This window comes from Eptesicus fuscus, chromosome 11, assembly GCF_027574615.1.
Source record: "Eptesicus fuscus isolate TK198812 chromosome 11, DD_ASM_mEF_20220401, whole genome shotgun sequence".
Classification (NCBI taxonomy): Eukaryota; Metazoa; Chordata; class Mammalia; order Chiroptera; family Vespertilionidae; genus Eptesicus; species Eptesicus fuscus.
Window position 1 is genome coordinate 66569215 of NC_072483.1, and position 18539 is coordinate 66587753.

The 18539-nt window shown below is 40.0% G+C and overlaps 1 protein-coding gene across 1 annotated transcript in view; it reads left to right on the top strand.

Annotated features, from left to right (window-relative positions):
* Nucleotides 1-18539, top strand: part of COL4A4 (collagen type IV alpha 4 chain) — a 108289-nt gene that overhangs the window by 43268 nt on the left and 46482 nt on the right. The window contains exons 12-23 of the mRNA XM_054722994.1: nucleotides 154-195; nucleotides 1301-1381; nucleotides 2169-2222; nucleotides 2487-2546; nucleotides 3434-3478; nucleotides 3794-3847; nucleotides 4882-4951; nucleotides 5490-5594; nucleotides 9335-9499; nucleotides 12302-12391; nucleotides 13375-13538; nucleotides 17817-17889. Of these exons, the coding sequence (XP_054578969.1) occupies nucleotides 154-195; nucleotides 1301-1381; nucleotides 2169-2222; nucleotides 2487-2546; nucleotides 3434-3478; nucleotides 3794-3847; nucleotides 4882-4951; nucleotides 5490-5594; nucleotides 9335-9499; nucleotides 12302-12391; nucleotides 13375-13538; nucleotides 17817-17889 (1003 nt within the window). The remainder of the gene's footprint in view (nucleotides 1-153; nucleotides 196-1300; nucleotides 1382-2168; nucleotides 2223-2486; nucleotides 2547-3433; nucleotides 3479-3793; nucleotides 3848-4881; nucleotides 4952-5489; nucleotides 5595-9334; nucleotides 9500-12301; nucleotides 12392-13374; nucleotides 13539-17816; nucleotides 17890-18539) is intronic.

Sequence of the window (18539 nt, forward strand, 5' to 3'; positions counted from 1 at the left end):
TGATGTCTGTTGGGATGATGTCTTTCCTCTCACTAGACCTCACAGTGCATTTAATAAGTGAACTTCAAAAAATTGCTTGGCCAGAAGTCTTGGTTGTAATTATTCCTGTAATATTCAAAATCAATTCAGTTAATTTATTTTTTTCTTTCTCAGGGCAATCCTGGCATGGGAGTCAAGGGGCAGATGGGAGACCCGGTAAGAACCCCTTTTGCCTGGAGAGCAGATGTTGACATGTATGTGCTGCCCGGTAGTGGAGGCTGCTCTGATGATCACATAACTGCGTTCATTGTCTCATCGCTGCCCAATTTAATGGCTGCGAACTTTTCTTTGCTGAATTATTATGGTACCATTACCCTTGACTATAAAATGACAGTTCTGACAAAATTAAACTCTAAACTCAAGTTCATTTATATGATACACTTCACCCCAGCAGGAAGAGAGTGAACATTTTTGATACTATTATATTCGGAGTAGCAGTTTTGTTTAATTACTGATTTGCTTGCCTTAATGTTATAATTTTATCAAAATCCCAAGTTTTACACATAAATAAAAACGTAAATAACCGGAACCAGAGCCCTTAGCAATACACGATCCCCGCTGCCTCCCTCTCTCACATTGACAGCCCTTTCCACTGAAACATGGATGTTGGCAAGACAAGCTACCATGTTTCAAAATGGCAGCTCCTCTGGCAAAAGCCTGAATGTGTAGCAGTTGGGGAATGGCTCTTTCAACAACTGTGGGCAAATAGTTCAGAAACTGGCATCTGCTCTGTGCCAGACCAGCACGGTGCTGGGTGTGGGGCTTTAGCAGGACAGACGGGATCCCCTCTCTCAGGGAGTCCCAGTCTGGTTGGGTGCATGGTGTACAGCCATTTAACAAAATGTCACATTGCCAAAGACATATTGGAACACGTCCTGATGTGGGGAGGCGCCTATGATATAATATTGAACAGAAAGTTCAGGTGACAAAAGTGTACGCTCAATTTTATAAAAACTACAACAATAACAAGAGGACTCTAAAATATAGACTTATTTTAATGGAGATTATCTCTAGGATGGTAAGATTATGGGGCACTTTTATTTTTTTAATTTATTTTTAACAACAAGTGTGTATTAGTTATGAAAAACAATAAATATTTAAAATTACATCATTTATATGTCATGGTTTTAGTTTTAAATCCATGACACACAGGATTTTAAGCATTACATCCCAATCCATGGGTGAAAGTCTTCCTTGTACTAAATTTTACTTCAAAATAAAGTTTATATGAAATTTCTATTATCTTGATTTTTTTTTCAAGGGTGAGGTTGGCCAGCAAGGTTTTCCTGGACCGACCCTACTGGTACAGCCACCTGATTCTTGTCTCTATAAAGGAGAAAAGGTAATTTCCAGTCCCTATGTTACTTTGGTAAAGTGGTAATAGCCACCATTGCTTGAACACGTACCTGAGCCAGCCAAGTCCTGAGCACCTACACCCATCACTGCATTAATCCCAACCCCACCTTAACAGGCTTGTACAATTAGCCCCATGTACAGAGTTGGAAAATGAGGCTTGAAAAGATTACCAGTGTTTTCAAGTTTACCCAGACCTAGGTTGGGCTGCTCACCAGTAACATGTCCTTCAGCAAATATGCCGCATTAATATTGTCTTTGGTATGTGGGCTGACAAAAACACTATAAGTCCAGTTGTCTTTAGATGTTACATCTGGGCTTGATGTTTTGATGATAGAAAAGGAAGCTGATGCATAGAACTGGGCACATAATGCACTCTTGGTAAGGATCAATTCCTCTGTTAGCCTCCAGTGCTGATGTTATGGATGCCACATGCAGGTTCTGTTGATGATGTTCAGTTACTGGATTAAATTTTACTAATTGGCTCAAAATGAGACATTTCTCTCAGTGGCTGCATTTCCAGTGTGCATCTGTGGCCGTGGCTCCATGGTCATTCCCCACCTGTGCCCCAGATGTCACACCTCTCACACAGAACTGGTCCGAACAATGTCAGGCTCATAGGTGCTCCTGGACCTTAGTTACTAATTAGCGACAGTTGAAGAGTAATTTCTTATTTTAAAAATTAATACAATGGATGCTTAAAGACAATTTCTGAGATGGAATGCAATGGATAAAATAATAATAATAAGCCAGATTACATTCATTATGACTTTTAGGGTGTAAAAGGAATACCTGGAATGATTGGACCTCCAGGACCTCCAGGACCCAAGGTAATTTATTGAAGTCACTTTAAAAAAAAAAGTGTATGATGTGCTATCTTAATTTTTTTAAAATTGTGTTCTTTATCATTGCTTTAAATGTCAATATATGTTACTAGAATTTGTCACTATTTTATCATAATCCTGTAGGGTTTCTATTATAAAGTGTTGATTTCTTTAACTTGATGGCAACAGTTTTTATTTCTCATTTTGTGTTTGCATTCCCTATTGCTGAAATATTATTGTTTGAACCCCTGTAAATGCCATCTTTCTAAGGGAGAACCTGGTATTGGGGAGAAAGGAGAAAAGGGCATCCCTGGCTTCCCAGGCCCTCGGGTAAGGATCGTTCATGCCACCCTTAACTTCAGTGAGTATGGAGGCATTTCTTTCTTACATTTTTATAAAGCTAGATCACTACTTCTGAGAGCTCAAAAATGGGATTGTTTCAAATAGGAACAATAGATTTTTGACAACAAGAATTGTGTAATAGCTCAAAGTCCCAAAACACCCCTTCTATTGACATCATTTAGATAAAACTGGCAAGCAGGAGATAGAAGAATTGGAGGAAAGTACCAGGATTGTGGCATTTCCTGTCTGGCTCAGTGTCAGTGTGATAGTAGCTTGGAATTGTTCATTTAATCCTATTTGATAAAAGAAAGTACTGATGTAGGGGCAGGAGCTAAAAAAGAAGCACAGAATCAGGCCTCAAACATCACCACACATGTCACTAATGTGGTCCCCATTCACAGAGTGACTATCGAGGCCAGACCCCGTGGGCATGGGTATTGGGTTTATTTGGCTCTAGATTTAGTGCTGAGTGGGACAAAATTGGCTTCCATGGTAATTTTTATTGCTGACAATGCTTAGAGCAACTGTTAATCTGTAGGCAAATTATATTGCAATGATTTCAAAGATTTTTAGACAAATGCAAGGATTAAGTTAAATAAACTAAAATGGAATAGTAACAACAACAAAATATGTTTTTAATTTAAAGTACTGGTGAGGACATACATTTTTAAAAATAAGACTAAAGACCAATTAAAATAGTAAATGTGATAAAGAAATGAAATCTACTTTATATTTATTTTCTTTTATTCAACAACCTTAGTGGATAAGATGAACTATGCCTGTTGCAATCCCATCACATGAAACAGGATTCCTTGAGCTGGTGCATGCATTTTAATTTAATTCAGTTTGTGTCATTTTTTGTGTGAATTTATTAGGGTATCCCTGGCTCCTATGGATCTCCAGGTTTTCCAGGATTAAAGGTAAGTGTACAGTATGGATAGGATAAATACACTTTCATTAGTAAATGAAATTGAGTGTCATTCAAAAGTTGGACCAGTGCATGCAAACACACATGCAGAATTGGAAAGGGAGACATATTCACTTTACGAATTACATGTTTTAGCTGTGGGTGCAAAGACTAAAGCACAAAACTGCTGCAACCCCAAAGTAGTGTTAAGATATTAAGATTTTGCACAGAATCTCTGTGAGAGTGTGTCGCTCAAATTAAATGACAATGAGATAATTTGTCACCTAATTACATTTTTTATAAAAGACATGTTTCTGGTTATTTATAGGGTGAACAAGGACTATTTGGAACTCCTGGGTCATTTGGATTTCCTGGTCCAAAGGTAAAAAAAAAGTGAACCTGTTAGAGTATCCACCTGACAAAATTCCACATCCCTTATGTTGTACAATATAGGTTTTAAAAAATATTTCAAAGAATGATTCAAAAATATAACTTTTGAAAGAGACAGAGTTAATTTTGTATGTATTATTTTATTGCATGTTGTAATGATTACATTTTACATTTAAACAATGATCCTTTTGAAAGTTAAAAAATTTCCATGGGGATCATACAGCATCTTGATTAAAACCAGAGGGAGCTGTGGAGAGCTCTTTGCTTTTACCACCACTGAATTGTTTCTTTGCAACCTCTGTGACCTTACATTCAGCTCTAGCCCAGGACAAGCCATGGTAGCACTAAGAGGACACAATGAAGGGGACCATATTTGCTGTTAAAATAAAATGTGGATTCAGCTCTTGTAGGTGAATAATTTGAATTTGTCTTGAATTTGTCCTAGAGTGTCAAATCAGACATTAATGCTCATGATATATTTAAGGAACTTTATGGCTTCAGAGGTATCTAATTTATGAGAATGGAATAACTTTATTGGAGTTAAAAACATTTTCTTTTTTTGTTAATCCTCACCTGAGGATATTTTTTTTCCATTGATCTTTAGAGAGAGTGGAAAGGAGGGGCAGAGACAGAGAGAAACATCGATGTGAGAAACATCGATTGGTTGCCTCCCATAAGCGGAGATCAAGCCTGCAACCTAGGTACATGCCCTTGACTGGATTGTAACACAAGACCGTTCAGTCCATTGGCCGATGCTCAACCAGTGAGCAGAATTGGTGAGAAATAACCAACTAGAAAAGTTCTCTTGAGAGAACTTTTCTAGTTGGTTATTTATTTCTGTGCTTAGGGAAGAGGTCGAATGCCTGTTTTTCCTAGAAGTCCACGAACTATCCGTTTCTCTAGTCAGCCTATAGTCTTTATTTCTTATATGAATGGACTCTTGGTCCTTATAATATTTATTTAGTGCTAGGCAACATGAGAAAATATTCCTATTTCTAAGAAAAGCCAATGAATTAATGATTCCAGGGGGATCCTGGAGACCGCGGATACCCGGGACCACCAGGGGTGTTGACGACTCCACCTCTTCCACTCAAAGGTTTGTGTTTCATCCAGGTCCTCCATTAATAATGTGGAAATGGGGTTTGAGTATCCCTGACAGAGGAATATGGCCCAGTATTGCCATAGTTTGCACACAAGGCAGGCTAAATAGGTGAACTTTAGCGCGAATTTATAATTATACATCTTGGTTCATCTCTAACAGCAGACAACATCAAATTTTATTTTAGTATGTACACTGTATGCTAGGATTTTTTTTTTTTTACTATGTCACCTTTCAGAGAGTAGGGTTTTTTAGCTATTAAAATATATGTAAAACCATTTGACTAAGACCTACCAAGATGGCACCTTCAAGACCAGAGCGGCCTAAATCAATGACAGACAGCGCCACTCCAAGGTCATGCATCTGCAGACCAGATGAAAGGCTCATATCTAAGATATAACATTTAAAATATGGAGGGAAACTGTAAAGCAGTCTCCTAGTTGTATTTCAGCAAGCATCACAGAAAGTACTTGTGTGTGGATTTTAAAATTTAGGTATACGATAATATATTCACAAGTGTCATTCTTTTTGGCAGGTCCTCCGGGGGATCCAGGACTCCCTGGCCGCTATGGAGAAATGGGGGCTGTTGGGTTCCCCGGTCCCCCCGGCCCCTCTGGTCGACCAGGGGAAACCTGTCCAGGTATGAATCTACTGGCTTTATAAACCAGGGCTGCTACATCCTCCTCTGCACCGGAGGTTTTCAACTCTAGCTGACACTGAATCACCTTAGGAGTGTTTCAAAACACCGAGGGCTGTCTCTACCCCAGACAAAGAATGTTGGACTCCCTGGGGCAGGGACCCAGGCATCTGCTGTAATTAAAGTGCCTCATATTTCTAATGGACAGCCAGGGTTCAGAACCACACACTCCAACCAGTTAATCACTTACTTGCTTGGAAGAAACCCAAGTTCCTGGGCCGCACCTCAGAAATATTCAGTCAAGGTCTCAGGGGTGTGGTGAGGAATGTGTCCAGGCTTCCCAGGACAGCATCACTTGCAGACGAGATCTGGGAACCGTGCGAGGGTTCCCGTGTTTCTTTGGGTCTTCTCCACGCTCTTGGAGGGCTCTCCTTTTGACACCTAATTGTCAAAATTGACTTCGTCCATCTGCTCCCAACTTAAAATTTCCCACGTGAAATGTGGAAATAACAAATCTCAAATTGAAAAGTAAAATTTTGATTCAGTCTAAGTTAAAAAAAAAAAAAAACACAGCAAAACAACAATCTTCCTCTTTCCCTCCTCCCCCCCAAAAAATAAAATAAAATTCCCTATATATGCTTTTCTCCTTTCTCTCTTTCCCCAAAGCGTGTTACCTTTACCTTTCTCTCTCCTAAGCTCCAAGGGCCCTTCTTCTGCCTCTTTCTAAATAAACTTTCTCCTATAGTTTGGAAAAAAAAATCCCCTCTGGCTCATGGTAATATTTGATGAAGAGCCTGCGAAATAATTCTATTGACCTGAGGACTTTGAACTCCTTCAAGTGCTGTGATGATTATTATTCCTAGTAAGATTAGGAACAGAAATGTAGAGGATATTTGCATTCTGACAGCCCAGGAGAACTGATTAAACATGTGAGGGGAACAGTCTTGAATAAATGTAATTCCATGTAGTCTGTGTTTCTTCTTATATTTTCCGGGAGGATTAAGAAGTTTCCTGAAATATTCAACTGCTAGCTCCAGCCTTCTTGTTTAATCCTACATGAATCTAGTTCCAATTTGGGGGATCTGATGGCCACAAGGGTGGCAGAGCTTTGCTTAGTTCACTCCATCTTTAGACACCGTAGCCTTGGCTTACTTGACCTGGGACTGTATAAACCATAAGAGCACTCTTTGGTCGGGAACCATTAGACTCTGGTCTTAGATTTCTCCTTTTGGGTTTGTTTATAATAAACTAGAGGCCCAGTGCACGGATTCGTGCACTGGTGGGGTCCCTCAGCCTGGCCTGCAGGGATCAGACTCCGACATCCCCCGAGGGGTCCCAGATTGAGAGAGGGCAGTTCTCAGATGATGCACCCCAGAATCGGGCTCCCTCCTCTCTGGTTTCAGATGCATCAGCCAAGAACCACCACTGCCAAGTGACTGCAGCTCGGCAGCTCCTACATTGAGCATATGCCCCCTGGTGGTCAGTGTATGACATAGCTACTGGCTGGTCAGCTGGTTGCTTAGGCTTTATATATATAGATTGCATTTACATTACATCACACACCTATGTGTGTCCACATATACATATAATTGAAACAGAAATTTCACAACATCATACCTTTAGGGTATATGATGCATTCCTTTGCTATTCCATTCTTTTCTCCTGAAACATTTTTTAATGCTGGCCACACTTAATTGATTTCAAGCTCTTAAAATGGGTGGTCAAGGCTGAGGTATGCCATACACTGTAGCCCACTCTCACTGTTGGAAGGTGGTTGAGCATTTCTCTGGCATTGGCACAAGGAGCGTCCAGGTCCATCCACTCATTGTAGAGACTCAGAGTCAGGTCTTAGGAATGGCATGAGGACAAGATAACAGCCAAGTCTGCAGGAACACATGTTCTTTTTGCCTTAAGTACACCAATGTGTAGAGCCTGTATTATACATATTTTATTTTTTTTAATGGTCTACAGTATTTAGCATGAGGTAAGCAGGGCTTTGGGGTCAGCCACCTGTCATTGAATCACAGCCCTGCCACTTAGTATAGTGAAACAGTTATGCATTCACACTAAGGACTAAGAGCATTCCAGGTTCCTCTACCTACAAGTTGTGTGATCTTGGGCATCTAGTAAACCTCTCTGTGCCTCAGTTTTCTCGTCTGCAAAATTGAGTTCTTGTTCAGGTTGAAAGAAGTAATCTATATCTATATCTTTATTTATATCAATCTATATCTCTACATATACAGTTCTTAGATTACAGCCTGGCATATAGTAAAGACTCACTGATGTTAGCTATTATTTTACTCATATTTGGCCTAAATTTTCCATGGCTTATCTCTAAGGTAAAAACTTCGAAGGATTGTTTGAAGAGTAAAGATAATGTGTGGAAATATGTAAAGCCCCAGCACATATACACACAATAATGAAAACCATTATTTAACTAGCATGCTACATTACTGATTACCGACAGGGTTTCAGTGGTCTATCAATGAACTTATTATCCAAACCTAGTGGCTTAACATAACAACAATCATTATAGTACCCTTCACTTTTTCTGTGGTTCAAACTAGAAGGGCTAAGCTGAGCCATTCTAGATCAAGAATTGATTGCAGGAAGGAACTGGAATGTGAGACTGGCCAAGCATCTCCCTCCTATATCTCTCATATAGCCTCAGGCCTCTTTGTGGGTTTACACTTCACTTAGGCTGGCTTCCTTACAATGTGGTGGCCTTGGAACAGTGGGTTTGCTTCTGTGGTGGGCCAGGACTTCAGGCCCAAGTGTTTCGGCTCACATGGCATAAATGGAATCACCTTTAATAATCCAGCCTTGGAAACCATTGTGCCACTCCCACCGTGCACCATGAGCCCAAGCAATCACAAACGCCTGCCACATTCAAAGGGAGGGAAACCCTCCGCCTTGCGATGGGGAAAGTCAAGGTTCCACAATAGCACCACGTGGCCATCTTTGAAAACTGCAGTCTTCCACAAAGAGATTCTAGAGCCAGGGGTGCTTAGGAAGGCATGGCTCGGACAAGTGGTCACCGTCACACAAAGGCTTCCAGCTGTCTTTAAGGCAAAGCCACCAGAGAGGGAGTAGAATGTCAAGGGAAAGCAGGCTTTAGCTTCTGCTGCATTACTCACTTTGACCTCCTCTGAACACACTGAAAACTAATCGTTTGATGAGCACGTGCTATTGCCAGATATTGCACTAAGCTTCTTAGGTTTTTTTTTTAAATCCTTGTAACGGGCCTCTGAGACAGACATATAGGATTAAAGATGTTAAGTACCTGTGGCCAGAGAGGGAGAGGCCAGGTTCAAATCCAGCACCTCTATGTTTCCCCACCAACCTAGGTTGCCATGGTGCTTCATGTCCTATATAGATGGTTTTGTGAGTCCATACTTTTATTCACTAAATGTGCTTATTGATATTATTTTTACCAAGTTATCAAGGTGGAAAGATTGAAATAAATAACTTTAATTAGATAATATATATTTCTTTCCCAATAATCCTAAAGAATGGGGAAAAGGAGAGAAAATCTGATTCCCCAAATCTGTTTGTTTCTGCTTATGTGCTTGTTTCATAGCGGGTGAGGCATTTTGATGACGGGGATATTCAGTTATTTTTTAATTACATTTTTCCCCCTTTAAAAACTCCCTTAGTCCAAGGCAGAATGTACTGCTTTGATTTCTAACAGACACCTTTAATCTGAGAGTCTGTGTGGTTTTCATTCTTGGTTTCTCTTGGAGGCATGATGGGACTCCCTGGGCCACCAGGGTTACCTGGGCATCCGGGAGTTCCAGGGGAAGCCGGCCCTCCTGCGAGACCTGATTCCGCTCCAGGAAAACCAGGGGACCCGGGACCACCCGGCCTGCCGGGAGCACCAGGACGTCAGGGACCTCCGGGATCAGATGGTAAAGTGCTCCTCACTCAGTCATTAGCATTTATGTTGAACTTGATATCTGTAGTGTCATTCAGAAAATGTGACTTTCTAAATATTTAAAAAATTTCTTCATATTTCCTGAGCCAAGTTTTGTGGTATTAATACCACAAAAAATATAAACTGATACTATTAGACTATCCCATCAATGAAAGCATATCATACTATTTGGTGGAGAATTTAAGTGTAATGATAGAATTTTGTAAGTTAATACAATTTGTGTTTTTTAATGTAGTTTGAATTTTTATCAGAGCTATAATGGACCTGGCTTAGGATTCAAACAGTTCTACAAAGCCAGTTATGGTGAACTGCCATCCTATGCAACCCCTTCTCCTGTTTCTTCTTGGATCTTTGGTTATTTGTCTCTATGTTGCCATTCAACATACTTGTATTGTTATTTCTTAATTTTTTGGTTTGAGCATTATCTTTTGCATTCCCTCTATATAAGATAAATTTATCTCTCTTTTCCTCCCTCCCAACCACACATGTGCACACTGGAAAATACTGTTAGTATCCTAATTTCAGTCAAGTAAATAAATACTCAGTGTTTACAATGAATAGTTATAAAATGCCATTCACCAATTCTGCCACATAATACTATCTATCATTACTTTTCTAGCATGATATTTTGCTAACAATTGTCTTGTTTCCTTTGTGTGTTTGCTAATTCAACCTGAACCCACCTCGAATTATAGAAATATCCCAACAGTACATTATAACTCATTAAATATTCTATCAGTGTTACCTCTTTAAATAAATCTCTCCTGGAGCTTTTGAGCTGTTCAAATTAGGTCAGGTTTCATTTTTAATTGACTGCTGAGATACTGTCTTGAGATCTACCTTCACCATTATTCTGGGCACTCTCTTTCTCTTTCTCTCTCTCTCTGTTTCCTACAACATATATTTCTTTCACTCATTTACTATCTCATTATACTTCTTGAGAAAAAGCATAAATTTGGGGGATCTTACATGTCTGAAAATGGCATTAATCTACTGTAGAATTTGATCAATAGTTTGGCTGAGTATAGAATTCTAGGTTGGAAATATTTTCCCTCAGGTTTTTAAAAGCATTCTTTATTGTCTTCTAGCTTCTGGTGTTGTAATCCAGTAACATTTAGATACTTGACATTTGTTTGAAATCTGTTTTCTGTAAAAACTTATGAGTTTTTCATGTCCTTAAATTTCACAGTGATTTGCCTTTTTGTGTGTGTGCATTTGCATGTATTTGCAGGCATGTAGTAGGTACTTTCAATCCAACACAAATCTTCATTTAAAAAAAATTTATTAAACTACTTATTTGAAGCTATTCTCTCCTCTCCCCACTCTTTGTTTTCTCTTTCTGGACTCTATAGATTTGTCAGTAAAATCTTTGATCTATTATTCTTTACTTTTTATTTTTCTGTAACACTTTCTAGGAGATTTTCTAATCTCTGTCTTCCAACTTTGCTCCTGAATTTTTAAATTTCTGCTGTCATATATATTTTTTAATTTTCAAGGATTTTGTTGTTGCTAGTGTTCCCTTCTAATGGTTCCTTCTGCAGCAGCCTGTTTATGTTTCAGGGATAAAATGTCTTCTTTCACCTGCTTTTATAATTACACTAGCGTTCCCGTTGCAGGAAGAATCCTGCAATAGGGTTTCCTGCTGCACTCTACCCCGCCCCGCCTGCTCTCCTCCCTTCTCCCCCGCCCCGCCTGGGCTCCTCCCTTCTCTCCCGCCCCGCTTTCTCTGCCAGCCCGCCTGCTTTTCTCCCTTCTCTGCCAGCCCGCCGGCTCTCCTTCCTTCTCCCTCACCCCGCCCTGCTCCTCCCTTCTCCTCTGCCCCGCTTGCTTGCTTCTCTGCAGCTTTGCTCCCTTCTGCAGCTCTTGGCTTCTTTCTACGCTGTCTTGATATGCAAATTAACCACCATCTTGGTTGGGGTAATTTGCATACTCGTCCTGATTGGTTGGTGGGCGTGGCTTAGCTGGTGGGCGTGGTTTGGGAGTAGCGAAGGTGCGGTCAATTTGCATATTTGTCTATTATTAGGTAGGATGGTTTCTTTTAAAGTTTTCTTCCCGCTGCACTGTTTTCTGCAGCTTTGCAGGGTTGTTGTTTTATCTTGCTGCAATTTTTGAGAAAGAGATCTTGTTTGGGGCCTCATTGTCTACTTCAGAGGTTGCATTTCCTGAATTTTGGGAGGGATTTCTGATATAAATTGTGTTCTTTCTTTGCTTTCCTTACTGCCTGCTTAGAATTCAGCTTTTTTAAGGGTCTGCTAAGTCTTTTTACCATTTTGCCATTGTTTCCTTTTCTTTAGTTTGAGGTTTATGCCTTTTTATAATATTCTTTCACTGTATACTATTTTATTGGAGTTTGGAGAGAACAAGGAACTTACGGTTTGCATTCTTCATGTCATCCTTAATCAGGCATCTCTTAAGTTTTGCTTTCACAAGATCTGCTTTATGCTTTCTTCATTAGGTAATTATTGATAATTGGAAGGGAAAACGATCCTTGTGATACACTTACTTTTAGTGTTTTGGTTGTTGTCCATTGCCTTGCTCTGCAACCCACTAATTAGTGCTGAGATTAGTATGACTTTACCAAAGGTTATGGTGGCAGAAGCATGCTGTGACAATTATATGGTCTATTCTTATGTCAGAGAGAAAGAATCAAGAGGAATGAAAGAAAGAATGGGCTGAGGGGAAGATGTGAGTGCAAGAGACACTCCTAACTTGTGCTGTAGGAGACATTCATAAAACGGTGTGATTCTCTCTGCCCATCCCCTTTCCCACTATAAAGTTATATATTGTAGTGTCGGACACCCTGGACCACAAGGACCAAAAGGCAAAATGGGTCCTCCAGGAAGAAGAGGCTCAAAAGGAGAAAAAGGCAAGTATGCTGCAAAGGTAGCATTCCTAGAAGGAACGGCATGTGCAGGATTGGGAGGCACTTACCACGCGTACAATGTGGCATTTCATTTAGATTTGTCACTGCCCTTAGTTATCCCTGGTAAATATTCCACTTCATTACATGCTCATCATGTGATTAGATCTTTCCAAAAAGTCAGCTCCTAATATCTTAGAGAATAAAGGAGAGACTTACCTGCCATGAAATTTTCCTCAAAGTAATAGTTTTTCCACGAAATCCTCTTGATTCCTTAAAGGAAGCAGAGAAAGAACAGTGTTGATCTTTTATTTTAGTTCCCCTCTGTGGGTCCCCTATTCCCCAGACTCATCAAGTGCGTATGGTTCTGTTTCTCTGACCTGACTTGTTTGGTGCCTTTTTGACCATCTGAGTCAGGTGGGTATGAGAGCTGAGGAGTTTGACTATCATAAAGACACTTATTTTGAGATTGAAAGTCCTGATAATTACATTGGAGTGAGTTATCAATTGTAATGTTCAATGCAGTCAATGTAATCCCTCTTCACATATTCTTTTGCTTCTTTAAATGTTCAGGGTTTATGCTGTAACCGAATTTCTGTTGTTGATTCTTTAACAGGAATCAACCAAAAGACATTTTTTCCCCCCAAAGGAACCAAATAAGAAACAAACTTTTTTAAAAAAGAAGCTTTCTTATTATTAAAGTTTCTTAGTTAGAATTGGACATCAGCTTTTCCCCTAGAATTTGTCAGGATGACTTTATTAAGATTCAAAATACCCCATTTGTATAGAAATGATATATCCACTCCATATAGCCCATGCTTAGGTACCTACCCCCCTTCATGACCATGTCCCACAGTACACTTTATCAGTTATGCTAAAAGAATTGTGCACATTAGACTCTTTATTTTCGCTATTTGTTTTGTATTATAAAGCCTTTATTGGGATTTCATTCAGGAATATGACAAAGCTGTCTTTTATCCTCTGTCTAGGAAATGCGGGGCTCTGTGCCTGCAAGCCTGGTCCCATAGGCTCACCAGGCCCTCCAGGACTTCCTGGGAGGCAGGGAAGTAAGGGAGACTTGGGACTCCCTGGGTGGCCTGGAGAAAGAGGTCACCCAGGCCTCCCTGGTGCTGAAGGATCTCCAGGGCCACCAGTGAGTAATTCTTACCAGTAACAATCTTTCTAGTTAAAGTAGACAGAGATAGAATTCAATAGGACCTGTTTCTATTATATTTTGTTTTGAACCTATAAATATATCAAACCCCCAAAATCATCTGTATTCATTTGTTCGTTCATTCATTCATTCATTCATCCATCCATCCACCCATCCATTTGATTCATATTTATTGAGCACCTACTATGTTCTAGATGCTATTTTAGGTGCTGGGGATGCAGAGGGGCCTCTACTCTGTTGGGAGGACATACACTATATACTAGTAACATCCTGATGCATAAATATACAGCATGGCAGGTGGCGATAAAGGCCACACCATCTGGTGTGGCTTGAGTGGACAGAATGTAGGGAAGAACAGAAGGAGAGGAAGTCAAAGAAGTGGCTGGAGGATAGGAGGGTTGCTGAGCGTGGGGCTTTGTGAGTGGGTTGGATTTGAGTTTTTACTCTGGATGACACAGAACAGCCAGTGTTGAATTTTAAGAAAAGAAAGACATAATGTGACATTCATTTCCAATGGATCATCCTTGTGGCTCTGTTAAAAACAGACTGCAGGGGACAAGGGGAGAAGTAGGTAGATTGTGGCAACAATCCTGGAGCAGTATGATAGAGCAGGGATTAACATGGTAGTACAGCACACGGCGGGGAAAGTGGTCAGGTTCTGCATATATTTTGAAGGTAGAGCTAACAGGTTGGCTGTTAGACTGGACATGGTACATGAGAAAAAGAGACATAAAGGATGAAGCCAAGATGGCGAAGACAATGTGAGGAGCAGGCGTGGGTTTATGAAAGGACACAGTATCATTGGAGACATTTTACATTTGAGATGTTTAGTGGGCAACCAAGTGGAGATGCCGAGGAGGCCAGGGGGGTGATATTCAAGTTGAGGATTCAGATCAGAGGTAGAGGCTGGAGATATAAATATTGGCATTGTCAGAGTTTATATGATACTTAGTGCCAGAGAGTGGATGAGATGTATCTCAAAATGGCTCTCATTTGCTGACCATTGCAATGAGTCAGGTGGAGGCATAGCCTTTCAGCTGTCCCTCAGAATAAAATCACTGCCCTGGGACTCTCCCCTGGAGGCTGGAGACAGCCCTCCTTTCCCTCCTTACTAAAGAGGCTTAATCCTTGGGTGACCTGGAGCCTAACCATCAGCACCTGTACCCTTTCCATTTCCCCCAGGAAATCTCATGAAAATAAGGTTCCGATCTGAGACCCTGAAGTGAGGGTGATGATTGAGCTGTCCCTGCACCACCCCGTCACACTGTAAAGCGCACTTGCAAAGTCTACTCATCAGGAAGCTAGGTCCTTCACACGTGTATGTGGAATGGACTTGGTTACAATTATTAAGTACTTTGCAATTTATAGTCTGCTTTTCTAATTCAGCATTTTATTATATTCATTTTTTCGTTGCTACTTAATCTTCTTAATGAAGACTTTATTGGTTCTGAAATATTTTTGCGACTTTCTATTGAGTTGCTTCTCAGGGCTAATACCTTGGAGTGTGGATTATTAGTTCATTCAGGGTTATCCTGGCTATGGTTTATGGAATTCAGTTGCTCTAAGAACTTGTCTTTAAACTGGCTGAATTTTAGATGTTTTTGTTGTGTATTGCTCTCTCGTATAACTTCTGTGTATTAAATTTATCACTTTGTGGCCACAGTTAGGGACCAAGTTTATACTATGGGGCACCATGAAAGGAAAAGAAGGAGAGAGGGACAGACAGAAGGAAGAAGCATGAAGGAACAACAGATAATCACTGTGGGTGCTCTCATTCTGTGTATCTCCTCTGTTGTTGTTGTTGTTGTTGTTGTTGTTGTGTTGTTGTTGTTTGTGTGTGTGTGTGTGTGTTAATAATATGAGATTTATGGCCATCTTGAGAAAATGGCAATTCATTAACACAGGGTCAGTGCATTCCCACCGTTGCTGGAAGCTGAGAGGTAGCTGTGCCCCTGGGAGGAGGTCTGTGTTCTCTGGTCCTCACCATGGCCACCTATCTACTTTCCTCAGAAGGACATGGCCCCCTAGCCACCGCAATTGAAGTCTCTGATCCAGACCATGTATGAAACAACTAGTACATGCCTGGCAGAGAGGACATTTTTGTTGCTGTTGGGATTTTGTTGTTGTGTTAACACATGTGTTTAGTGATCTCGGGTCTTAGAATTGTAAAAAGCAGCTCTTGATCCCAAAGTGGCTGGGAACCTCTCTGCCCCAGGTGTTTTTAGATTCAACATTTGTTTCACTAGAGTCTCAGTGCCATGACGGCAGGGCAGTCTTTAATTGCTGTGTCCTCAGAACTCAGAATAATGCCTGGCTCATTGTAGGTTCTCAGTAAATGAAGTCTCTAGTGAAATCTAAAGACAGCACTGGTAATTTTTTTCTTACTAGCTCAATTAGGACTATGATCTGATTCTAGTAATTAAAACTCTAATGCAAAACATTAGAGCAATTTACAATATATTCTGAGCTGCCAATGTGCTCACTGATTATCTGCCCAGATTTCCAGGGTATATCCATTCTTCCAGGGCATTTACTAAGCATGCCTGTATTCTCTTTCTGGAGAGAAACTGGTTCAAATGCTATGTGAATAGTTTTCTTTTGGTAGCCTATCCATCAAAGGACATTTTCATTATCCATCTCTTGGATTGGATACTATCCAAAAAGGTGGGAAACCTTTTTTTTTTTTCTGCCAAGGGCCATTTGGATATTAATAACATAATTCAAGAGCCATACAAAATTATCAACTTAAAAATTAGCCTTCCATATCTGGTCAAACATTTCATTAACTTACCCCTAATGCCTTGGCAGGGCCAGACTAAATGATTTCTTGGGCCTTAATAAAATCCCTGCAGTAACAAAAATGCCCTCCCTGTCAGGCATCTACTTATGACTTAGCATAGACAATAAAAATAAGAATTTAAGCAACACTCAACCCATGTGAGCACTTTATGATTTCTAAAGTTCCTTTCCTGTCCAATTTGGCTATTTGTAGTAAGAAATATGTTCCACTCACCTTTTTGATTCCTCATAGACATCATTACACAGAGGATCTAGAGTGATATTCTTGGGGGTGTTGAGTGGCTGGTGTGTGTGTGTGTGTGTGTGTGTGTGTGTGTGTGTGTGTGTAGGTATATTTTCTCTATATGAACTGGCTCCCAACCATGATGTCCATTTCAGTTTTTATGCCTGTTGGGTACATTTTTGGCTTCTTTACATTCTCACAGTTTGATGTTGCCACTGTGCTCATGTCTCTGGTATCTTCTCCCCTTTATACTTCACTGTGTATAAAGTACTAGGGGCCGATTAAAGGCATCAGCATGTTACAAGATTGTATGAAAATAAGACAGCATGGCCTGTGTGAGAGCAAAGCAATTGGTCTGATCAGTCATTTTGCCTCCTTTCAAATTCTTGTCTATGTTTTTTTAAAATTATTACCAGATAAGTAACCTTCAGCTATGTTTAGTGTTTCTATAACTATATTTACTAGAATGCAAAGCCACTCCAATATACCAACAGTAGGTTCTAGGTTTTTGACATGGCTTGCTATTTAATACTAGGTAACACTTAAAAAACATGACCAAATACTCCAGCCTTAGAGCAATTGATGTCAAAAGATGATAACCCCATCAGACAGAATTAGTTTTTTACTTGCTATACAGAGGAAATATATTGACTATAGCAAAGGTTCTTATTTTTCCTTCTCTTGCTCATTAACTTCCTTCAATATCAGTCTCTTTAATCACAAACTCACCTCTAAACCTGTGCCTTTAGCTCTATTGGCAGCTGCCCTGGTTAACCTACCCCTCTCCTTTCAATTCTACAGTACAAAGCCCAGGATAGTTAAAAAAAGGTGGTTTTTTTTTTAATTATATATTTTTATTTTGAAATAAAGTTTTACTTACAAGAAGTTACACAATCATACAGAGAACTCCCGTGTACCCTTCCCCCAACTTCCCCCAATGAGTTCTTACATAACCCTAGTGCATTGTCAAGACCAGGAAACTGACAAATTTCTATTGACTTAGGTACAGACCTTATTCAGATCTACCAGCTTTTACATGCAATTTGAGAACCTCAATTTTGTAAGGTAGGACCCACCTCATAAGTCAAGGAAGAGAATGAGATCAAATGTGCCAAACTAGAATCCAGAATAGGTGATTAGAAGGGAAGAAGAGGGAGATTAGATATACACAATGTGAATAATCTTTGACCCCCCCTCACAATTAAACTGATCTGTTGATATTATTTTTCACCAAGGGAAAACCTGGTGCCCCAGGACCACCTGGCAACAAAGGAGAAAAGGGAGACATGGTTGTATCAAGAGTTAAAGGTGAGCCTAGTTGATCACTTAACAGCCATCTTATGAATTAAATATGAACCACCCTCTTGCAGTAATTTCCCCCTTTGACCACAGATCGATTCTATAACCAGATTTAGGATTATTGAGATTTCTTAAAAAAATACTCTCTGTCCTTCACTAAGTCATGTGAATGTTGAACTTCAAATCCTCTGTCTCTTATTTGAAAACATAAGTGCTCCGTTAGTCACATTTTCAACTCTTTATTGTTGTGAACTTGGGTTTGAAACAAGCGCTCCTTTAATGTGCCCAGTGTTTAGTCACTGCATTGTATTATCCTCTATTAATCAAGAGTATTTTGGCTGTGACAGAAATCCAGCTTTAAGTACTTTAAGAAGAAAAAGTAATTTATTGTTATCCTACCTGGTTTGGCTCAGTGAATAATAGAGTGTTGGCCTGCGAACTGAAGGGTTCTGGGTTTGATTCTGGTCAAGAGCATATGCCCGGGTTGTGGGCTCAACTCCCAGTAGGGGGCGTGCAGGAGGCAGCTGATCAATAATTCTCTCACATCATTGATGTTTCTATTTCTCTCTTCCCTCTCCCTTCCTCTCTGAAATCAATAAAAATATATTTTTAAAAAGTAATTTATTGGCTAATTAAACAAAATTTGAAGGTTAGATGTG